The sequence below is a fragment of the Pelophylax lessonae genome (assembly GCF_965119305.1).
Source record: "Pelophylax lessonae genome assembly, chromosome: 2".
Lineage (NCBI taxonomy): Eukaryota > Metazoa > Chordata > Amphibia > Anura > Ranidae > Pelophylax > Pelophylax lessonae.
Genome location: NC_138769.1, coordinates 465,162,663 through 465,188,264, shown reverse-complemented (window position 1 = coordinate 465,188,264; position 25,602 = coordinate 465,162,663). Strand labels below are relative to the sequence as shown.

The following is a 25,602-nucleotide window of genomic DNA, read 5'->3' as shown; positions in this document are numbered from 1 at the left end:
CTTTCTAAAATGCTAATTGTCTGGTTGTCTCTGGCTTCAGTAATTCCTAAGTTACTCCTAAGCAAGTGTGAAGCAAATTAAATCACAACTTCAGATTTGCATACTTGTTCTAGGTCAGTAACTCAGAATCGGCATAACTGCCAGGGACCTAGCTTTTTCAGAAGGACGTGTCTTTAGTGGGAGCCAACATATTCATGCCAATTTAGGTTTCCTTTAATGCCTTCAGTCCTAGGTGATTTAAACTTGAAAATACTGATAATGAACTTGTCACCTTGTCCAATCTTCTGCTGTTATGGTCAGCAAACAGTAATATTTGATTTTCACTCCACTTAGTGTACCTTTCATATGACGTACTGTATGAAAAACTGCCACTCTAATCATACCTTTCAGTCTTATCACGAAGGGTACTTTAACCTTGTATATTAAGTTTGAATGTCACTTTTCCTTCATATGGATCATGGATATTGTCTGTAATAATTCCATCAGCATGAACTGTACACACGACTTCAATCAATTTATTGTGTGGAACATTCACGAACTTCACTGCCACCACTGGGTTGATGTAGGTTGGCTGAAAAGGAGCAAACATTTCTGTAGTAATATCGACAAGCCAAAGAAAGTCAAAGACATTAATGTAGTTGTGAAAGGTGGTACCTGAGCTTTCTTTCCATAGTATGGGAAATACTGCAAGTTAAAGGATGCATCCTCTGGATAATATTTTAACTCCCAGGGGTCTTCTTTGGTCTGTGTTTTAAAAGTATACATAACATTTTTTTTTTTAAGAAATGCAAGTCATATTGTATATTATCATTTTGACAAATTGCATGGCAAAGTATCTAGTGCAAACAGGCATTTAAAGTGTATGTATAGCATAAACATAATTTATTTACTTTTTAGTAGAGTAAAGCTTAGTACAAACTATCATTTTTTTTCATTCAACCCAGTGGGGCTGATTTAAAAAAACTGAGGTGCTGGGCAGAAGCTCATTGTATTAACTATCCGATTTTAGTACTGCCATCTCCCTGTTGACCTATTATGTTCTGACAGGGGGACTGCCCCTCGCCAGAACACACTGGTCAGTGCTCATAGCCATTGGATGCTGGTTTTCCAATATGCCTGTTTGACAGAAGTCATTTGGCCGGCTTCTGTCGGATAGGCTGGTCTACACATAGGACAAATGTTGTCTGGTTTCTGTTGAATCAGCCAATACCTGCCGATATTCAGCCCATGTGAACCAGGCTTAAGAAGGCAACAACTCCAGTCAGTTTTTTTACAGATACAAAAAATCTTTGTAGCACCCTCCTAGATAGGTGCTAGGAAGGAGGATAGTTTGCTCTGCCTGCTTAACAGGGGAGCAGCAAGCAAATCATAGTCTGCTCCATCTGCTTATCAGGGGAGCCTGATCAGTAGTTATGTCTGTTGCATGTGTCCATGTGTGATTTATCTGGGCTGAAGGAGTGTCCCCACTGTATCCAATAGGGGAGCCTGTTGGACAGTGGAGGAAACCCAGCCAGTGACACACAGGCTTTGTAACTATCCCAGTGGGCTGGCACAACAGTGGTGCATCCTTGGATATGTTATAAAAGTCAGGGGCACATGTGACAGGGGTCATTGGGCGGGAAGCCAGGTCCCAGGAGGAGGGTGACGGCTGTCTCTCCTCCTGTCTGTATGGAAGGTGGTCACAGTTGGTCGGCCTAGTGAACCAGAAGTGTGGTGTTGAGCCAGGAGGTCCAGTGGATACTGACAAGTGGAGTTGAAGGCAGAGCAAGCTTGGGAAAAACAATGTCCGTGAGTACCGGGAAGCTTGCCAGCGGTCTGCCTGGGAAGGGGACCACTCCAGTGGAGAGTCAGTGGACAGGGGCTAGCATGCACGGGAAGTGAGAAAGGGGGTGGCAAGTTAGGACCCTGAAGAGAAACTATAACAGAATCATATTCTTTATCTTCACTTCAGAGACAAGGTGAAGCAGTGGCCTTGCCACACACTACAGCTAGTTGTCCTCAGATTTGTGCATAGTTCATAGTTGGAGTATCCCACTCATCCCTTCTCCCATCCCAGTTCTAAATAAAACACAAAAACCAAATCCCCTGGACTGTTCATTGTCTGAGCCAAGCATCTAAAGTGATAAGTTTCCACAGACTGTTGCTACAGGTAACCCAGGGGAATCCAGAAATTGTAATTCTCAGCAGTCCTCTAGGGGGCAGTGCTACATCTGCTTTAATTAAAAAATGATAAATGTGGTGCCAACAAAAACCTTAATTAACATATACAGCATAAAATAAATTCAAAAATTGAAAAAAATGCAGTTGCCTCTTTAAGCCTGGCTACTCTCAACACACTGAAATTAACAAAAGTAAGAACTTACTTTATGCTCAATGATAAACCATAAATTAGTTCATACATAAAAAAAATGAAAAAATGCAATAAAGAATGCAATAAATAATAATAAATCCCATCAAATTAAATCAAAAGTTCTTGAAACCTTCCAATCATCATGATTAAAAAATGTGTGCACTGCTCATCCACTCCTTATAGTGCTCCACCAACCATGTGTATAAAATGCACACTCACCAACCACTCAATAAAAAATCATCCTTCAGATATTATCAGCTCCTGCTTCTCCAACCATAAACTGGGGATGGAAGATATTGTGGTAGTAGAAAGTGTTCACCAACCCTGGCCCTCCAGATACCTCTTTCTCATAAAGTATTAGAAAAACACCCAAATAAAGTGATAACGTTAATCATAGTGTGGTATTTTAATTTAAATGCATTTAATGATTACATTTTATGATGCTATAGTCAGCACCAATATAAACAGACTGCAGTGTATTTCCAGCTCCTCGCTCTGAGCTAACGTGCATTCCAAAGGCTGGAAACTAAGCCCGATGACAGACCAGAAGTGACATCAACGATGGAGGACGTGCAGCCTCAATGCATTTCTCAACTCTGCGCCATCAGAAAGCTCAAAGCTGCGAAATGCATGGATAGACGTCACTTCTGGTTTTTACTCAGGCTTAGTTTCTGGCCTTTGGAACTAGTGACGCCTCGGAGCGAGCTGCTATGAATACACTGCAGGCTATTTATATTGATACGTACTATAGCACCATAAAATGTAGGTGCGCATTTGTGCCTTTTTATGTACTGGAGAATTTAGATTAAAATATTACACTATGATACTCTATATCACTTTCTTTGGGTGTTTTATTAAAAAACTTCATGAGAGATTGGTATCCGGAGAGCTAGGGTTGGTGAACCCTTTATACTACCACGAGATCTTCCATCCCCAGTTTATGGTTGGAGAAGCAAGAGCTGATAATATCTGAAGGATCATTTTATATTGATGGTTGGTGAGTGTGCGTTTTATACACACGGTTGGTGGAGTACTATAAGGAGGAGTTGATGAGCAGCGCACACATTTTTTCATCACAGTGATTGGAATCTTTCAAGAACTTTCAAATTAATTTAATGGGATTTAATATTTTTTCATTGCATTCTTTATTGCATCTTGCACATTTTTTATGTATGGACTAATTTATAGGTTATCATCATTGCATTTTTTATTGCATCTTTCACATTTTTTATGTGGACTAATTTATGGGTTATCATTGAGCATACAGTAGCTCCTTACTTTTGTTAATTTCACATCTGATTTACAGCTACAAAAAAAAAAAAAAGGGAGATGAAATCTCTAGAAATTGAAGGAAATTCCCCTGATAGACAGGTATCATTGGAAGATTTAAACATAAAAATGTTACATTTCTTATTGCTTTGACAACATTCACCAGTACAAATAGAGAGGGTAAATCTGTTTAGTGGGAAAATAGTGACCAATAAAAACATAATAGTGTTACCAATCCTTCCCTACTCTATTAAAAAAAAAAAAAAAAAAAAGTTTTGGCAATAGATGCAGTTTAATTGGTACCTATCACAGGAGCTAACACTTGCTATAGTTTTGTTACATATTGCTCCAGTCTGACTGTGTGGTGAGACAAGGAAGCGCTTCCTGCAGCTGAGTGTTTGTGGAGACCTCTATTTAGGGGATTCTCTGGTTTGAGAGAACCTCTGTTTAGACACTTCTATTCTCTTGAAGTTTGGGAGTGGACTATTTGTGGTTCTCCCGCCATTTCAATATGTTCTTGCGATGTGAGAGAGATTCCCTTTGGTATCTACCAAACCTTTCGTACAGTATTCTACATGAGTTTTGTGCCAACGTACTTCTTTTAAAGGAATTCTACTTGTAAGAGATGTCTGTAAGTTTTCTGAAGAAGCCATTATTCCAAGGCGAAACATGTTGAGCTGATACCACCAAGTGTTTCTCTTTCCTTCTTTTTATGTTGTTTTTTAAAAAAGAATTTTTTTACTTGAATCAAATAAAATGATATTTTTTATATAAAAAAGAAAATGATTTTTCTCCATCACTGGATTTATTGAAAATTTATTTTGTACCTTTAAAGTCCCACATACTTCCTCTGTTACTCTATATCTAACACTTGCTATAGTTTCATATACTTCAGTGATTCCTTTCCAGCCTAATACCATTTTCCTATGCTGCCAGAAAGCAATCTGTGATTTTTGGCACATGTGGACATAATTTAGTTAGAAAACTACAAACCTTTGGTAAGCACTCAAGTGTTGGAGTTGAGTGATTCCGAGGTACAAAATGTACTATCTGAAATGAAAAATAATAGATTATGTAACGACATGTTTTTTTTTTTTTTTATATATTTCTTTATTAAAGGTTTTCAACATACAAAAATTTTTTTTTAATACAATTCCTCCATTAAAAAGGATTTTTTTCCCCACTTACCCCCCCCAATCCCCCCCCCTTTTCGGAAGTTAATATGTAATCCCTTGATTTTCCTTTTTATAATCTTGCCATATCTCCCAAATCTCAACCCTATTTTCATACTCCTGTTCACCCCAGGATCTTAGTAGTTCTAGTTTTCTTGTTTTCTCCACCCGTGCAACCCATTCTTTATATGAAGGGGCTTCTGTTTTTTTCCAGTTTAAAGGTATGAAGCTTTTTGCTGAGTTTAGCAAATGGGGAATTAATGTTTTTTTATATTGTTTGATCGACATTTTTGTCCCGTGAAAGAGACATGTCCATGGATCTTCTTTAACCTCTATGTTGGTAATTCCTTTAATTAACGATAGCACCTCCTTCCAATGTTTTTTAATTTTTGGGCAATCCCACCATAAGTGTGTCATTGTGCCTATTATATTACATCCTCTCCAGCAAAATTTTGAGCTCTCCAGATGGTATCTCCCCACTTTATCTGGGGGTAACAACAAGTTTTACTGTTGCTAGGTTGCAACATTATTGAACTTCAGAAGCCTCACAGATTTAGTATTTGCACTTTAACAGACTGACCACATTAAGGGCCAAAGCCAGGCCATTTGATAAAAGTTCCCCTGCAATTTAAAAAAAAATGGTGAAAATACTTACCTTTCCCCTGGCACTACCCCCCCCCCCCCCACAGTAATTCCTTGTCACCACAAGATTACACCCAGCATAATTCGACCTAGAAAACTGAAGATATCACGTGAGTGCAGGGCATCATGAACCGGCTTACTAAGACGGCATCATCACAGTGACTCAATTTAATGATCTAAGAATGGTGCTGATGTCATCTTATCGGGGGGGGGGGGGCAGAGTCCGAATTTGGGATTTCAAATCATGGATGTGTTTATCATGATGTCTATATATGGAGAGGTTGGCTTGTAAAGGAGTCATACCATCCCTTTAAAGATCAGGCTGTATTTTTAAAAGCATTATCTGAAGGCAACAAATGTTGTTTAGTTGCTGCCTGTACAAAATGAAAAATGCATATTCAGTATGAACATTTGTATAGTGCACAATATTGTTAGCAAATGTTTTAAATTCTTACCCTGTTAATTCTTATAAAAATGCATGGCTGTCCTTTTTGAAACCCAAAAGGGTCTTTATCATGAATATTATAGGCACAGTCTCCAAGCTCTGATTCCAAAAACTGGCATGCATGCTTTGAGCGACCAGGACCGGACAAGAAAGCTGCCACATCAGTGACACCAGTACAATTTTTATTGACTTTTTGTGATGTGGTGTTGTATGCTGTAAATTCAGAGCAAAAAAAAAAAAATCACAATTGTATCATACACTGCAAATACAAAACATACTATGACCCTAAACACATGGTTATATATTTTTTTTTATATCCAAAAGGCATCAAATTCAGTAAACAATTACCAAGCATTTTACTATCTTTTAGCTGTCTTTAGCAAAATTTGGCATAGATTTAGAATGAAGGGCACTTTAAGGGCTTATAAAAAGGTGCTATCTTAATCTTACAGTACAGGACACAGGATGTATATTCATAAACCACGGGTCATAGGCTACTACCTTCAGGTGATTGGACACTGGAAAAAGCTTTACTGGACACTCACTCAAGGCATACTACTATAACCCCACTCTGCGAATCTTTCTTTTTTGATAGTGTCCTTAGGTAATGGACCTCTTCTCCTGTATAGAGACGTTTTCTGTGGTTAACTAGTTTTCTTTATTTTACCTTTATTTTAATTTTGATTCTTTAATCAACCCTTTAGTGCCTTCTACTATAACAATAAAAGCAGTGCATCTGGACTGGTGTACCCTCTGTAATACCATGGAAACTGTGTAGTTAGATCCAGGGCCGTGGTTCATTCCTTTGATTTCCAGACCCTTAAGACCCCTCTGGTTGTTTAGCCACTGTGATATGAAGCCTATTTTAACACTGGTATCTGCATGTGATTCAAGCTCTATCGCAGGCATGCAACAAGTGGCTTATCTGATCAAGGTAGGTTTCTCTGCAGCTATGATAGACTTTCCCAAACAGCTAAGAGCCTTAATACAGCCATCACTGCCCAGAGCTCAAAAGAGCCAGGCCTATTCTCTATCCTCACCTTCTCTTCCTGAGACAGAAGTGTATCTTCCTTCCTTAGAAATGGTAGAAACAGTAGAGAATGAAGAGGACCTGGAGACGGTGCTAGAGGAGGCTGTGGAAAATTTCTGACCCCCAGATTCCTATATATCTGATACTATGGCTGCACGCAAAATGCTTGCCAATATAGACATGCTGTTTTCTGCTGTATGAAAAAGCCTTGGCATAGCTGCACTTTCCCCTGTCCTGTCATACTCTTCTAGGTACTAAGAGACCTGCAAAGCCTAAAACGACATTCCCCATTCATGAACAAATAGAATGGTCAAATTATGATGATTGGGATACACCTTAAAAGGTTTTCACTCTTACGAGAATCTTTGCCATGCCAAATTTGGTGGAAAAAGAATTCACAAAATGGTGAACTGTTCTGGTAGTAGACTCTGCCATCTCATTCTTAACCACTTGCCTACTGGGCAATTTTACCCTCTTCCTGCCCAGGCCAATTTTCAGCTTTCAGCGCTGTCACACTTTGAATAACAGTTGCTCGGTCCTGCAACACTGTACCCATATGAAATTTGTATCATTTTTTTTTCACACAAATAGGGCTTTCTTTTAGTGGTATTTAATTAACGCTGGGTTTTTTTTTTTAACAAACAAAAAACACCCAAAATTTTGAAAAAAAAAACCCAAACATTTTTCATAGTTTGTTATAAAATTTTACAAAAAAAGTAATTTCTCTCCTTCACTGATGTGCACTGATGAAGCTGCACTGATGGGCACTGATAGACTGCACTAATGGGCACTAATGAGGGGGCACTGATGAGGCTACACTGAGAGGCACTGATAGGTGGCCCTGAAAGGCACTGGTAGGCAGCACTGATAGGGGACACTGATGATGAAGCACTGACAGGCACTGATTGGCAGCACTGGTAATCAGGACACTTATCGGCTTTCTTCTTCTCTCCTCACGCTGTCAGAGTGAGGAAAGAAAAGCCGATAACTGGCTTGTACGAAAAGTAATGAGTTAAGGGGGATATCGATTATGAGTAGACAATTAAGATGCCTACCTACACATTCCTATTTACCCACCTCATCAGTAATTTCAGCACTTTGCAATAGGAAACAAACACTTCCAATTTGTTGCACTGCTATTCATCCTATCGTCCACCCGCTGAGAGCTGCAGATAGAACTGCTAATCAGCTATCCTCATTGTTAGTGTATTTTATGTATTTTGGGTTCCTGGAGAACTGGGCCGACTTCTCAGTCGGCCACCGGCTCTTTGGTAGGGACGGATTGCACCTAAATGGGGAGGGTGCAGCCGTACTGGGTGAGAGGATGGCCACAAAGTTAGAGGGGCTTTTAAACTAGGTGACGGGGGGGAGGGTACAGATGTAAAATTAGCCAGTGGAAAGCAAGATTCAGAGGGCAGAAATGGGGGCATTAGCGGTAGGGTGTTCGGAGCTCCTAAACCCAGGGTGGGTATGGGGAAAAATCAAGAGAGCAGCCTAATAACAACAAATGAGGATATATGTAACCAATCAAAATTAAGAGGTTTGTATACCAATGCCAGAAGCCTGGCCAACAAGATGGGAGAGCTGGAGCTGCTGATGTTTGAGGAGGACTTAGATTTTGTGGGGATAACTGAGACTTGGTTGGACAGCTCTCATGACTGGATGGCGACCATTCAGGGGTATTCCCTTTATCGCAGGGATAGAGAAGGTAAAAAAGGGGGAGGGGTATGTCTGTATATTAAGAACAGTATACAGGTAAATATGAGGGATGATATTAATTATGGAGCTATGGATGAGGCAGAATCCCTATGGGTAGAGCTTCAAAGGGAAGGCACGGTGGGTAAGGTAATATTGGGCGTATGCTATAGGCCCCCCAACCAGAGGGAGGAGGGTGAGGCGGACCTCATGTTACAGATAGGATTGGCAGCAAGGATGGGAAATGTCATTATAATGGGGGACTTTAATTATCCAGATATAGACTGGGCAGAAGGAACCGCGCACTCAGCCAAGGCTAGGCAGTTCCTAAATGTTTTGCAGGACAATTTCATGGGTCAGATGGTGAATGCACCGACAAGAAACAATGCGGTACTTGACCTACTGATTACCAACAATACAGACCTGCTCACGGATATAGAAATACGGGACAACTTAGGAAACAGTGACCATAGGTCAATTGGTTTCAGTATTAATTACAGTAATAGGAAACACAAGGGTAATATAAGGACACTGAATTTCAAAAGAGCCAATTTCCCTAAACTGCGCTCGCTGCTAGAAAATATTAAATGGGATAGAACCCTGGGAACAAAGAACACGGAGGAAAAATGGGAGTGCTTCAAGAGCATACTTAACAAGGGGATTGGCCAGTGCATTCCAAAGGGAAATAAATTTAAAAGAGCAAAACTAAACCCTGGGTGGCTAAACTCCAACATAAAAATTTATATTAGTGCTAAAGAAAAGGCCTTCAAAAAATACAAGACTGAGGGGTCATTGGCAGCATTTAAGCATTACAAAGAGTGCAATAAGAAATGTAAAGATGAAATCAGGGTGGCTAAAATAGAACACGAGAGACATATAGCGGAGGAGAGTAAAAAGAACCCCAAAAAGTTCTTTAAGTATATAAACAGTAGGAAAGCGAGGCCAGAACACATTGGCCCCATAAAAGATGATAAAGGAAATATGGCCACTGAGGACAGAGAAAAGGCGGAAGTGTTAAATAATTTCTTCTCTTCAGTCTTCACAAAAGAATCGGGGGGGCTACACGAACCTTGCTTGTAAGGCCGAACTAAATAATACACCTCAGGAAGTGCCGCCATGGCTAACAGAAGATAGACTTAGAGCTAAACTAGAGAAACTTAACATAAATAAATCCCCGGGACCGGATGGCTTGCACCCAATGTTCCCTTTAAACTGCGCGCCTGCGCGGCAGCGCAGTCTAAATGACGGTCCCGCGCAGTACAATGTCAGACGGCGCAGCCACGCAGTGCGCCGCGAGAGCCCGCCCATTGTGTTACAATAGCGAATGAAAATTCGCTATTGTCACACGGATCCTCCTCCTGGCCAATCAGGGAGCGGGTCCTCCCGCTTCCTGATTGGCCGAAAGGCATACCACCCCCATGCCATTGGCCGAGGTCCGAGGAGGAGGCGGGAGGACTGAGAAGATGTAGGGACGCGGGTGCCGGGACTAAAGAGAAGCTGCTGTGACTCGTCGACTCGTGAGGTAAGTGCACGGGTCGTAGGTGGAAGATTTTATCATTGTTTCCTCTTCTGTATATCCAATGCAAAATTATTTACAGGTTCTGGTAAACCTCACTTCCTTACTCGGGGTTCTTGGGTATCTGTAAGATCTGACACTGGTTAAAATATTTATACAGTGCATTCTTTACTAAGAGTTCATTAAACATTTCTGTGCATTGCTATGTTCAGTATATTATACACACTTGCTGTGTGGTGTTGCAAACGGTTTCTACACTGGTGGGTGAGCCAGTGCTCCCATCACCTTTTTTAACATTTGGGAATTAGCGAAGGCTTTTTTTTTTTTTTCTATGGTAAATACACCAGTGGTTTTCCAAAAATAGTTTGTTGCCAGCATGTGCTGCTTTGGCTGGAGCTTACACAAGGCTGCAAATTGTCTCCCCACCCCCTGGGAGGGCACTAGGCCGATTGCCAAGCTCCAGGGTTGTAACACGCACCTCCATACCCAGAAGTACTGCACTTATCTGATGTTCAAATACTCTTCTCCCATCTATCGATCTGTACACTTTTAAAGTCCATACATCAGTCCCCATAGTTTGAGTAGCAGCAAAATTCTGCCAATAGCTAGCAGTCATTGGTCAAAACTGTCATAGGATGGCACTAGACCAATCACCAGGGATGTCACCTGCACCTTCATACCCAGAATTACTAGGTTTTTTCTTCACTCCTGTCAGCTAAATGGAGCAGTGGGGATTCGGGGGGGGGGGGGGGGCTGGGACGGGACGCTGGCATCTCTGCATTGATTGGGGGCAATGCTGTGGGCACTCTGCAATGTATTGGGGCATTGCTGTGGTACTCTGCAATGTATTGGGGCATTGCTGTGGTACTCTGCAATGTATTGGGGGCATTGCTGTGGTACTCTGCAATTTATTGGGGGCACGCTGGTCACTCTGCATTGACATCCCCCCATTGTTCAGTCTAAAGTTTGGCGCTCAGAAATTTTTTTATTTGCTCAGCACAGTAAAAAATTAGAGGGAACATTGCTTGCACCCGAGGGTTCTTAATGAGCTCAGCCAGGTGATTGCCAGACCATTATTCTTGATCTTTAAGGATAGTTTACAGACGGGTATGGTGCCAGCTGATTGGAAAAAAGCCGACGTGGTACCAATATTTAAAAAGGGACCGAGATATATCCCGGGTAACTATAGGCCGGTCAGCCTAACATCAGTAGTCTGCAAAATTTTGGAGGGGATGTTAAGGGACCACATACAAGACGTTAGTAATGAAAACGGTATTATAAGTAGTAATCAGCATGGATTCATGAAAAATCGTTCGTGCCAAACCAATCTATTAACCTTCTACGATGAAGTGACCTGCCACCTAGATAAAGGTAAGCCTGTGGATGTGGTGTATCTGGACTTTGCAAAGGCCTTTGACACCGTTCCCCACAAACGCTTACTGTACAAACTAAGGAAGGTAGGTATGGACCATAAGGTGAGTACCTGGATAGAGAACTGGCTCCAGGGGAGAGTACAGAGGGTGGTGATTAATGGGGAGTCCTCGGATTGGGCGGGTGTGGAAAGTGGGGTCTCCCAGGGTTCTGTCGTGGGACCAATCCTGTTTAATTTATTCATAAATGTTCTAGAGGAGGGGATATCTAGTACAATCTCAGTATTTGCAGATGATACTAAACTAGGCTTGCCAATATCTTTTATGCAGGATGTGGAAACCTTGCAAGCGGACCTGAACAAAATAACGGGGTGGGCAACTACATGGCAGATGAGATTTAATGTTGAAAAATGTAAAGTAATGCACTTGGGGGCCAGAAACCAGAAAGCAAGCTACTCACTAGGGGGGGGAACCTCTGGGTGAGTCTAGGATGGAAAAGGACTTGGGGGTACTGGTAGACAACAAGCTTGGCAGTGGCATGCAATGCCAAGCCGCCGCAAGCAAAGCCAACAGAATACTGGGATGTATAAAAAAGGGGATTCACTCCAGAAATAAAGAGATTATTCTCCCACTCTACAAGACTCTGGTCCGGCCACATCTGGAGTATGCTGTCCAGTTCTGGGCACCAGTCCTCAGGAAGGATGTGCTGGAACTGGAGAAAGTCCAGAGAAGGGCAACAAAAATAATTAGGGGAATGGAGGACATCAGCTATGAGGAAAGACTACAAGCACTGAACCTATTCTCTCTGGAGAAGAGACGATTGAGGGGGGATATGATATCAATGTACAAATACTGTACTGGTGACCCGAGCATAAGGAACAAACTATTCAGAGAAAGGAGATACAATAAGACACGTGGCCACTCACTAAAACTAGAGGAGAGGCGGTTTAACCTTAAAGTGCGTAAGGGGTTCTTCACTGTAAGAGCAGTAAGGATGTGGAATTCTCTTCCACAAGCAGTCGTATCAGCAGGGAGCATTGATAGTTTCAAAAAACTATTAGATGGACACCTTAAAGACCACAACATACAGGGGTATACAATGTACGGTTAAAAGCGGACACACACACACATCATAGGTTGAACTGGATGGACTGATGTCTTTTTTCAACCTCACTAACTATGTAACTATGTAATCCCTAGACAATTTATCGTCTTACAATGAAGGTCAAAAGGATGGAAAACCCTGCTTTAGGCCTTCAGCTGGGTAATCAATATTTCAAAGTCTGCGCTTCAGCTTTCCCTTAGGCCTCTCTATTCTCAGACAAACTTGCCTCCATCAAATCCCATGATTAGACCTCATGGTAACCTCATTCAAGGCTGTTTATTTTGCTCAGTTCCACTTAAGACCTCTTAAACACAACCTTCTCTTGGCCTGGAACAAGCACACCTTTCTTGATCTTCCTGTGCATCTCTTCAGCCAAGCAAGGAACTATCTAGCTTGGTAGATTTTCAACCCAGCCTTGGAAATGGGAAATTCCTTTCTTCCATACTTTGGATGGTGATAACAACAGATGTGAGCCTCACAGGCTGAGGAGTGTACCAGTCTCTCATGGTTCAAGGAATCTGGTCCCCGAAGGAAGCATCAACATGCTGGAACTCACAGAAATATTACTAGTTTTGCATCACTGGACTTCCCTTCTTTGGGGCCACCCAATCAGAGTGCAATCAGACAATGCTACATCAGTAGCTTATATCAATTATCATGGGGTACCGGAAATCAGGCAGCCTTAAAAAAAAGTAAGTCCTAATTCTGTTCACATTTGGTAAATGGACATTTAGCAGTTGGATTTTTTTTTAGCCATTACCACCTTGACCAAGGATAATGGTTCTTTCATCCTGAAATCTTCAATCTCATATGTCAGAAATTAGGGACTCCAGATGTGGACATCCTGGCCTCAATTTTCAACAACAGGTTACCCCTGTTTGTGATGAGAACCAATGATTCTTCAGCACCGGCATTGGATGCTCAGGCAAATCTTGGATTCTATTCAGTGATTCTCATTGCACCAAAATGGCACAGAAGAACATGATAGACAGACATAATCAAACTTTTGGGAGAGAACCCCTGGCCTCTTCCAAACAGGTCAGATCTACTGTCCCAAGGCCCCCTATAGCATCCTGCTTCTTAGCTACTGGCTTTAATGGCATCACTTTTAGAACAAAGGTTTTGAAGGACAAGGGAATCTCTGACTCTGTTTTTCCACCCTTTCTCAGAGCCAGAAAAGCCACTTAGTGATAAATATTCTACCATAACTGGAAATGTTTTTTTGCCTGGTGTGAACACAAGCTTTTTTAACCCCAGAGATGACGCTCTACCTCACATTCTGGCCTTCCTACAATCAGGACTTGAAGAATTTGGCCTTAATGTGTTTGTTAACCCACTATTGTATAAGCATGCCATCCCCTCTGTTAAATAATGCTATTTGTCCCTGTGCTGTATAAAAAAAAAAAATGCCAATAATACCTTATATCAGAGTGTCTCCCGGTGTTCACGTGACTCCTCAGCTCTCTCCACTGCCTGGCTGACAGCTATAGCACAGCAGGGCTGAGGACTGCTGCTGACATCAGTGGGGGAGGTGGAGAGAGAGAGGAGAGAGATCCGAGGAGTCACGTGAGCGCCGGGAGACGCTCTGATATAAGGTATAATTGGCATATTTTTAAACCGCACAGGTACAGTGAGAGATAGCGTTAGATGACAGAGGGGGTGGCATGCTTATACTATAGATATGAGAGCAGCAGTAGGGGAGGGTAGTTGTTAGTTTACAGGGGGAGGGCAGGACCAGGCAGGATAAGCCAGGTTTTTCAGGTGATACAGGGGGCCAAATTACACAGCACGAGCACTGTGCTGTATAATATGCTTTAAGGTAACTAGGTCAATTTTTCTTTTTATTTTTTTAGGGTAACAAACAATTTCAGTACTCTTAGGTGATATAATTCAGCCTTATCTATTCTATTCCAGAAACCTTTGACTTTGCTTTCCTAGGTTAGAAACTTTATTAAAACAGGTCTCACAGATCAGACCCTCATTACAGCACATTGTGCTTTCTTAGGATCTCAATTTGGCTATCTCTGTCCAGAAGAAGCCCATTTGGACCCATTAGGGAACTCCCCATGGTTGATCTCTACTGCAAAATGGCCTTTTTTGGTGGCTGTCATGCCTGTCAGATGTGTTTCTTAATTGGTGACTTCCCTGATTCTCCATACAGATAAAGTGGTCTTGCACCGAAGACCCTCCATTGTTTGGACGTGGTCAGAGCTGCTAGGTTCTAACTGACAGCCATGTCTATATCTGTAAAATGGACTCTCTCTTTGTATTGCAGACAAGATCCCATAAAGGACACCCTGCTTCTAAGTCCACTATTGGTAGGTAGATAGGACTACTCGTTGCGAAGGCTTATGCTCTCAAAGACAAGGCACATCCAGTACCTATGTTTGCTAACATCACTATATAATTTGGAGTTTTCAAGGCTTTCTGAAATCAGCCATCTGTTGCTTAGATTTGTAAGGCCTCCGCCTTGTTTTCTTTTCATACTTTCTCCAAATTTTACCAGGTGGATATCCAGGCCTCTGCAGATGCAGCTTTCATCTATAGGTTTCTAGCAGTACTTTGGAGTACTGCCTAATTGTTGCCCAATCTCTCACTCCTTGCTTAAGGAAGTCCCGGGGGCCTATGAATATCCAGCCTGTGTCCTGTACTGTATGATTAAGATAAGAGGAATTTTTGACTTCCCTGTAAATTCCACATTTTAAAGTGCATGCAGGACACAGGGCACCCTCCCCTCTGTTAATGTAACCCCTCAAATCCCCTCTGTTAGCATTTTTTTGCTAAAAAGCTGAGGACCCACAGAGTGTGGTGGGGTCACAGGAGTACACCCAAAGAGGCTGCCCAGCAAATTGTTTGCCAGTGTCCAGTCACCATAAGATAACAGCCTATAACCCAGGGTCTATGGGTACCCAGTGTTTTTACTATACTTCAAGATTTGGAATTTATAGGTAGGTGGAAATTTCTAATTTTAGCTTCTTTGCACATGCTTTGCAATTTCTTGTTATACTTGACTCTCTTTTACAAGGTGGGAGCTTTAAAAACTCTGCTTTAAGGTTTACTCTTCATGTTAATTAACAAGGTGCATGTAAAAATTAATGTTTACTTGCCATGAATAAAAAACTGCTGTTTCCTATCACATACATAGATCACATCTCTCTATCTGTCAAACATTGCTACAGAAGATCTATTGTTTTCAATGAGTAATAAACAAAGAAGGATTAAACATGGCTGCCCCATGTACACACATATTTACAACCTATACACAGAAACAAGATTTTTAGTTAAAGTGTATGTAAACCCTCCCCTTGTGAAAACATCCCATTCTGTTTAAAAAGAAATGAAAGGCAAAACCGATGTGTATAGATATAAAAAAAAAAAACATTATAAATACCTTTTTCTTTCCCTCTGTTCTCAGCTGCATAAGAGCTAAGGGAGGAAAAACAGCAGTACACTGATCTTCCCAGTGAATGATTGTGCAGGGTGGGGGCCGTTAGGACAAGTCTGATCATTGGAGGAGAGCAGGCCAAGTTCTCACCACAGTTAGTGAACTGACACTCATGCCCATGCAGTCAGTTTTAATAGGAAAGTAGAGGGACTGGCAGGAACACCAGGAATTTCACACAAATGAAGCAATACAAAGAGAACAGGATACTTTTTTTTTTTATACAAGTAAATGATACAGCAGGCACATATCAGGAATATGAAATGTTGAGTTTACATACTCTTTAACCACTTGACAACCGCCCAGTGCAGATTTACTGTGGCAGACGACCGCTCCTTGGCAAACCGATGTAGTACTACATCGCTCGCTCAGGAGACTCTAGGGGGGCGAGTGCACGCCGCAGGCGTCGCGCTCCTGCCCCCGCTCATCAGCCGGGGAGCCAGTGCATGTGACAGGCGGCTCCGATGGCCGCCGGCCACTCGTGATCTCCCCTTTGCTGACAGAGAAGGACGGACGGCTGATGTAAACACAGACGTCTCTCATTCTCCCTGAAGTGATCACAGAGGCTATGTGATCCTGCTATATAGGATCGTATGTCTCTGTGATGAATTCACAAGCCACGCCCCTCCACAGTTAGAATCACTCCCCTAGGCTTACATTTAACCCTTTGATCACTAATAGTATTAACCCCATCCCTGCCAGTGTCATTATTACAGTAACAGTGCATATTTATAGCACTGATTACTGTAATAATGTCAATGGTACCCCCAAAAGTGTCAAAAATGTCAGTTAGGGGTCCAATCTGTCTGCCATAATGTTGCAGTCCCACAAAATATTGCAGATCGCTGGCATTACTAGTATAAAAAAAAAAAAAACAATAAAAATGACATAAATCTTTCCCGAAGTTAGTAGACGCAATAACTTTTGCGCAAACCAATCAAAACACGCTTATTGTGATTTTTTTTTTTTTTTACCAAAAATATGTAGCAGAAAACAAATTGGCCTAAAATGTTAAAAAATTTTGATTTTTACATTTTTTTTCTTTGGGAATGTTATATAGCAGAATATGAAAAATATAATTTTTTTTTCAAAATTGTCGCTCCTTTTTTGTTTATAGCGCAAAAAATAAAAATTGCACAGGTGATCAAATATCAGCAAAAGAAAGCTCTATTTGTGGGAAAAAAAGGACGTCAGTTTTATTTGGGTACAGTGTTGCATGACCACGCAATAATCCGTTAAAGTTTCGCAGTGCCAAATCGCAAAATAGGGCCTGGTTATTAAGCAGCAAAATCTTCCGGTCCTTAAGTGGTTAATTAACATAAATTGATGTGCGGTTTACGGTAACTTCTTTCACATATATGTCTGCAAAGTATTAAATAAACTATAGTTCCCTTTAAAGTGCTTGTAAACCCTTACATAAAGCCAGTGAAGTGACTGGCATCAGGTGATACACAAAGATGAAACAAATTCTCCTACATAAGTTGTACCTGTTTATTTGCAGTCCTCCCTTCTCTACATCTGTTTAAAGTACAGAATTATAAAGCTTGCCTGAGCTGTCATAAAAAAGGGGGCAAAGAGCAGAAGTCACACTCTGCAGAGCTCAGTGATGAGAGCTCTATTAGCTTATTGGAGGGGAGGGACACACCCCCCCCCTTCATACAGCACACAGGAACAGAGGCGAGGCTGTTAACTACTTGCCGACAGCCCCACGCAGATTTACTGCGGCAGGGTGGCTTGGCTGCGCATTGTTTATAGCGCAAAATCTAAAAAACGCAGAGGTGATCAAATACCCCCAAAAGAAAGCTCTATTTGTGGGGAAAAAAAGGACATCAATTGTATTTGGGTACAGCGTCGCACGACTGCGCAATTGTTAGTTAAAGCAACGCAGTGCCGAATCGCAAAAAATGGCCTGGTCATTAGGGGGGTAAAACCTTCTGGGCTGAAGTGCTTATTCTGCTGTAGGTCCCTCCCCTGTCACCTTTCTTCTCTTGGTGTCAGGAAAACTTGTCACAAGTGACTAATGCTGATAGCAGAGGAATGAAGCAGCAGACAGAAATGACATTTGTGCTCCTAATTGAGAGAAGTACACACTATAGAGGGATGTGCTTTGTTCATATTTCATGTCTGAGGTTTACAACAACTTTAAAGTGGTAGTAAATGCCTTTTGTTTATGTTTTACCTACAGGTAAGCCTATAATAAGGCTTACCTGTAGGTACTGTTAATGTCTCCTAAATTTGCACTGTTTGGGAGATATTTACTTGTAAATCCACCTGTGACATTACAGTGCATGCGCTCTGAAGGAAAGGCATACCCCTGCCGCTCCTTCAGAGCCCTGTGCCGCGGACAGTGCGCACGCATGATGTAATTGCGGATCATTTATTCAAAGGACTGGAGCCCACAAACCTGGAAGGAAGACCAGGTAAAGATGGAAGCCCCATCAGAGGTGATAGCACGTCGCTGGAAGGCTTTGTTTTAAGGTAAGTTTCTTAAGTTTTAAGGTAAGTTAAGTTTTAAGGTAAGTTGCATACAAGCACATTATAACATTGTCTTGCAGGAGGAAAAGTCCCCCCCCCCCCCATGTTCACTACTGCTTTAAGTTTACGGTTGGTTTTCAATCAGTAGCTGTAAGCAATATCCCACATTTATTTTCCAGTTAAGATATAGGAAGCACACTACTAGACAGTGGCACAGTATTGTGCAGATGCAACCTTAAACCTTACTTTAAAAAAGTGCAAATAAATACGTTACATACCTTCAAGAAATGTGCTCAGATCCTTCACAGTTTGTTCATATGTTGCCTTGTTGGACATGTTATAATATAACACTATGGCATCATCGCTATATACATCTGGCCTTATTGTCACACCTGTAACAAAGAAATATATATTTAAATGTATATGGAAGATTTTTTGGTAAACCAAACAGAAAGAAGTATGTGGTTGGGAGTGGCCAGTATTGAGATACTTTTTTTTATTTATTTTTTTTAGCCATCACATATTTCAACGTTACTTGCTTTTACGTTTTTGTTCAACATAAAGCAAACCTTTACTTAAGATAAAGGAACCAATGCTGCTCACCTATTTCTGAAATATGAGCTGGCTGTCTGTTATACTGACCTTTTATATTCAATAAATTCTGAGTCCCTGTCCTGGAAAATGTATACAAATCAGGAAGGTCAGAAATTATTATTATACAGGGTTTTTTTTTATAGTGCTAACGCAGCACTTTAAAAAATAATTAGAGACAATACAGTTACAATACAATTCAAGACAAGAGGTTTAGGTGGGCCCTGTTTTGGGTTTGTGACTTTTTTTTTTGCTTTGGCTTTGACACAAAGTATTAAAGTCAGAAGGTCAGGATGACAGCTATGTAACTGCCATTTGCAAAATGATTAGCCAGCAATGACATCTTTCATGTTTTTCTTAAGAAATGTTTTCTTTATTCTGTAAGCAAAGGGCTGCCTTTAGGATATCATTTGACATCCGTGCATTTTGGGCAAATCAGCAGTATTTTTAGGACACAGCAAAGACTTGAGGTCGTTTATGGATTTTGTCTTTTTTTAGAGCTCATGCACTTTATGACATTACTTTATACTGAGAACAGGTAGCAGTAGGGCTTTTTTTTCCTCCAAGAATAGGTGCAGATACTCAACCCCAACCCAATGCTATAATGCATTTTCTACAAACAGCCTCACCCAGACACAGGGCTGCTATTAGAAATCATAGGGCCCCATACAGCCTACCCGTATGGAACTATAAAACAAGGCTAAGGTGTCAGACTTTCTGGAAATTAGACACTAGCTGCAGTGCTCAGAGATGAGCTGCTCCCATCTTCAGCCTCCAAACAGCATAAGATGAATCTTCCCCATGCTTCCTGCTCCAAACTGAAGCTAGGAACTGCATGGGGATTTATTTTTAATACATAACCATACACTGCACATATTTTGTTTTTCACGTCCCTTGACATCCAAATTCAGGACCAGTGCTGGGAGGTACCGGTACATGGTACTGGCACATTGCAGCATAAAAAATTTCCTAGATAGCAGACTAGAAATACACTATATTACAAAAAGTATTGGGACGTCTGCCGTTACACGCACATGAACTTTAATGGCATCCCAGTCTTAGTCCGTAGGGTTCATTATTGAGTTGGCCCACCCTTTGCAGCTAGAACAGCTTTAACTTGTTTGGGAAGGCTGTTCACAAGGTTTAGGAGTGTGTCAAAGGGAATGTTTGACCATTCTTCCAGAAGTGTATATGTGAGGTCAGGCACTGATGTAGGACTAGAAGGCCTGGATAGTATTTCATCCCAAAGGTGTTCTATTGGGTTGAAGTCAGGACTCTGTGCAGGCCAGTCAAGTTTCTCCACCCCAAACTCACTCATCCATGTCCTTAAGGACTTTATTTTGTGCACTGGTTTAAATCATTTGGTGGAGGGGGGGGGGGGGGATTATGGTGTGGGTTTTTTTTCAGGGGTTGGGCTTGGCCCCCATAGTTCCAGTGAAGGGAACTCTTAAGGCATCAGCATACCAAGACATTTGGGACAATTTCATGCTCCCAACTTTGTGGGAACAGTTTGGGGATGGCCTCTTCCTGTTCCAACATGACTGCACACCAGTGCACAAACAAAGTCCATAAAGACATGGATGAGCAAGTTTGGGGTGGGGGAACTTGTCCGGATCTCAACCCGATAGAACACCTTTATTTTTAGAGCAGAGACTGGGAGCCAGGCCTTCTCTCCAACATCAGTGCCTGATCTCACAAATGCACTTCTGGAAGAATGGTCAAACATTCCCATAGACACTCCTAAACCTTGTAGATAGCCTTCCTAGAAGAATTGAAGCTGTTATAGCTGCAAAGGGTGTGCCAACTCAATATTGAACCCTACGGACTAAGACTGGGATGCCATGTAAAGGCAGGTATCCCAATACTTTTGGTAATAGAGTGTATAATCCAGAAGCATGCAAAAGTGAAATCTAAAATGCTAAAAAATGCCTTTAAAAGAAATCAAATTAAATTTCTCAAATTATTCTATTTATATATCAGCATTCAATTTACAGTTTGGGTGGCTATGCTAGTGGCACTGGATGCAGCCTGGTTTTCCTTTTGCCTTAATAGCTCTTTCATCATGCAAGAATTGCTTCTGTACACCAACTTCAAACTACAGTGAAGTGTAACAACTAGCAAAACCTAAAGAGATACTTGGTATGGACAGCATGACTAAGATTGATCAATTACCTGGTGACTTTATTTGGTCCTGATAATACGGTTCGTAAGGACTGATGGTTTTCATCAGGGAGTAGATGGAAAGAGCGAATATTCCAATCATAACAATGTAAAAAGCCACATAGTAAGAAACAATGTACACTGTAAAGAGAATACAAAAGAAAAGTTGTTAACAATTCATGATGATTGACTTGCCTAAAAGCTGATTCTAATCATTTGAATTATTATTTTCTACATAATGTATATTAATGTTTTTTTTATAATCAGATGAGGCCATGCAATATTGCCACAGACTAACTGCAATTAATGTTAACTATGTTATATATCAATTTTTATAAACTCTACCTCAATGACAGACGAATGGAACCATTAGTTGAATGTGAATCACGAAACACAGAATTCATTAACTGGTGTTTTTTTAAAATAAATTAAATTATCATGAGATACCTAAGCAACGTGTATATAAAGGCAAAATGTATTGCCTTCGTTTCTAAAAAAGTGTGGAAGGGTTAAACTCTCTGTGAAGTTTTTATTGCAGTCTGTATGTCCTGGCAAGCAAAAAAGTAATGGATAATCCAAAATTATAGAGTTGTTATAAGAGCAAGCAATTGGAATCTTTCAGTGTGGAGAAATGTTTGGGTGACTGTCTAATATGGGAATTCCTCCCAATTGGGAGATTTCTACTCACTTCCTGTTGTGACAGGAAATTAAAGAATATCTCCACAACAGAATACAGGTAGCCAAATAACCCTTCCACGTGCTATCCTAAACGATAAAAAAAAAAAAGTTTTGGCTACTTTGGGTTCTCAAATATTGTCAGAATTAAACATGTTTATCTGTGTGTAATTACGGTTTAGTGCTTGAGCTTACAGGTGTAGTCACCTATATCTACCCTCTTTTCCTTTTTACTAAAATATGAAGGCATGATGGTCAAGATACTATATAGGACATGTATGTCACTACACCACCTGATAGAGATGTAGACTATAAAAAGAAAAGAAAAGGTGTGAATATTTTCTATTGCAGGGTTTCTCAACCAGGGTTCCATGGAACCCTGGGGTTCCTTAAGAGGTTGCTAGGGGTTCCTTGAGCAAGGAGTAATTTCTGCCTCAGATAAGTTCCCACTGACACCATTGATCTTTTTAGCTATCTGTAAGTGGGTAATTCTTCCCAATGACCTCAAATGTGAGGAACATTCTTCCCACTGACCATCATACTAATGTAACATGAGTTGTAGATATAGTCATTTTTCCCAGGGGTTCCCTGAGACCAGAAAGTTATTTTAAGGGTTTCTCTGTGCTGAATAGGTTGGGAAAGGTTGTTCTATTGCCCAGACATCGGAAGCAGACTGATCTGCTCAGATAATATAAAATAATAATAATATCCCGCTGTTTTTGTCATTTTGTGTTCTTTTTTGAATACTGAAAATTGATAATCAATTTAAAAAGATTAATTATTATATTTCTGCTAAAATGAACTAGTAAGAAACATGAAAAGTAATATACCCCATTTGATTGGCGATCTTCCCATAAACTCTCCTGTGTCAGAATTCCATAGAAAGCGGCCAAAATTTTCCATCCGTTGGCTGCATGTCTTCTTTTCATTAAAAGTGGCCATTTTTAGAGATCAGGATTGAACCCTTCTATACAGTATGCAAAAAGGCAGCACCTTGCTAAACTATCACTCTCTTTTATAGAAGTTTGTGAAGGTTGTTTAGATGTCATTGGTTCTGCTGTCAAATCACATTCAGCTACTCTTCCTGCATTAGCATTGTTATCATACTACTCCATACTGTTGATATCAGGTAGCATAGAGTTTGTGGTTATCACATGCCCTTCCATTTTCTTCTACATTCTTCACTAAGTAACATTACGCACATTCTGCACTTGTTGAGAAGCATGAAAGTTCACCTTGATTGGTTTTATTTACCGAGATAAGTGCACACGAATTTATGTAGCAAAGCAGAGACCTCTATTCACATTTTCTTTTGTTAACCCTGGCCAGCTAAAAGCAGGCACAGTGCTAGTTTATATGAAAGAAAACATAATATAACAGTTTTATCCGGTTTTGTATTTTTTACTTTGAGGCAATCACACAATAGGGCTCATTCAGAGAAGGAATGCAAAGGGCAATAATGATACAAGCATTTAGTCTTTAAAAGTAGTCTTTGTGGTTTACTGCAGTAAGACAACCAAAGGATGAATTATGTTTAGGTTCTAATGATTTTCATTTTATACACCTCTCCTTGGTGACTAGTGTAGTATGCTGATACACAAATTATTATGCCAGTTTCTTTAAAGTTTTCAAATTATAAAACCAAACTAAAAACAAACATATTCATTCATATTTTATAGATTCCAGCGCCTGTTTAAATGTTTTTGGCATTCTATGGTGGCCAGTGTTATATACAGGACTATAATGCATAATACCTATTTTCTAGCCACCAGTTTAGAATATAGTACTGATCCTACAAAGCCTGGATGTGGTAAGTCTTAGGCTGGGTTCACGCCGATGCGGCTGCCGGTTCATCCGGGGTTCTGGGGTCCGGTGCGTCCCTCTTCACTGTTTCAGGTGCAAATCAGGTCCAAATTTTTGCTTGTATTCGCACCTGAAAAGGAGCCAAAAACGCACAGGACACTTTTCCAGTGCGCTCCACGGCTGCCCCAGAGCTGGGTGAATCAGCTCCATTCACAGCCCGTCACACTCTCCTGTCATGGGAATTGGATACGGGGAAACTTGCATCCAATTCACATAAGTGTGAACCCAGCCTAAGACAAAAGACGTGACAGAAGAAAGAAATGGCACATGAACAATGCTTTTTTAGTGACCTATTCAAGTGTATCTAAAGCCCAAACCTGATTTTTTTTTGTTTTTTATTTCTTAAAACAGCGGAGAATACTTAAAAACCCTGTCAGTTTTTTTTTTCCATCTGTGTCTCATTGTGGAGATTTCTCTTCCTCTACTGTCCTTCAAATACATCAAGAAATGAAAACAAATCTATTCAAATTGAAGTAAATACTCTCCTAAGCCTGGTAAACACTAATAGTTTTTTTCATTCAAGCCAGTCGGCCTGACAGCTCCAGTCGGAGCCGCTGTACTAACAGTCCGACATTAGTACAGCGATCTCCCCCGCTGAGCTTTTGTGTTCCGGCATGGGGACAGCACCCCCGCCAGAACACTCCAGTCAGCGTTGTCAGCCACTGGCTTAGGGTGCTGATTGGAAGCCGGTCGACTGCTGGTTTTCCAGCATGCTTGTCTGACAAAAGCCAGCCAAACGGTCAGTTTCTGTCGGACCAGTTAACAAATACACGGGCCGAATGTCAGCCGGTTTTTATTGAAGTGTACTAGGCATAAGACAGTTTCCTGGTAACAACTCAAAATTTTGGATCCTCTCTCACTTTCACTCTTCTCTCTCTCCTCTCTCTCTTTCTCTTTCTCTCTCTCCCTCCCTTCATTATAAACACAACACTGTTGTTTTTGCCTGTATTTTTCACGAGCTGAACTCAAAGATCGAAGACTTTTTCTATGTACACAAAAGGCCTATTTCTGTCAAATATTGCTCACAAATCTGTCTAAATCTGTGTTAGTGAGCACTTCTCCTTTGCCGGGATACTCCATCCACCTCACAGGTGTGGCATATCAAGATGCTGATTAGACAGCATGATTATTGCACAGGTGTGCCTTAGGCTGGCCACAATAAAAGGCCACTCTAAAATGTGCAGTTTTATCACACAGCACAATGCCACAGATGTCGCAAGTTTTGAGGGAGCGTGCAATTGGCATGCTGACTGCAGGAATGTCCACCAGAGCTGTTGCCCGTGAATTGAATATTAATTTCTCTACCATAAGCCGTCTCCAAAGGAGTTTCAGAGAATTTGGCAGTACATCCAACTAGCCTCACAACCGCAGACCACGTGCAACCACACCAGCCCAGGACCTCCACATCCAGCATCTTCACTACCAAGATCGTCTCAGACCAGCCACCCAGACAGCTGCTGCAACAATTGGTTTGCATAACCAAAGAATTTCTGCACAAACTGTCAGAAACTGTCTTAGGGAAGCTCATCTGCATGCTCATCGTCCTCATTGGGATATCCACCTGACTGCAGTTCATTGTCGTAACCGACTTGAATGGGCAAATGCTCATATTCGATGGCGTCTGGCACTTTGGAGAGGTGTTCTCTTCATGGATGAATCCCGGTTTTCACTGTACAGGGCAGATGACAGACAGTGTGTATGGCGTTTTGTGGGTGAGCAGTTTGCTGATGTCAACATTGTGGATGGAGTGGCCCATGGTGGTAGTGTGGTGATGTTATGGGCAGGCGTATGTTATGGACAAC

At 41.1% G+C, this 25,602-nt stretch overlaps 1 protein-coding gene across 1 annotated transcript; it reads right to left on the bottom strand.

The window, feature by feature from the left end:
* Positions 1-409: 409 nt before the first annotated feature.
* Positions 410-22,879, bottom strand: ATP4B (ATPase H+/K+ transporting subunit beta; the record flags this gene model as incomplete). Its single annotated transcript, XM_082248412.1, has 7 exons — positions 410-571; positions 655-744; positions 4,613-4,669; positions 5,889-6,091; positions 18,790-18,903; positions 21,275-21,403; positions 22,768-22,879. 7 exons carry the CDS (start codon positions 22,877-22,879, stop codon positions 410-412), a joined length of 867 nt encoding a protein of 288 aa, XP_082104538.1.
* Positions 22,880-25,602: the final 2,723 nt, after the last annotated feature.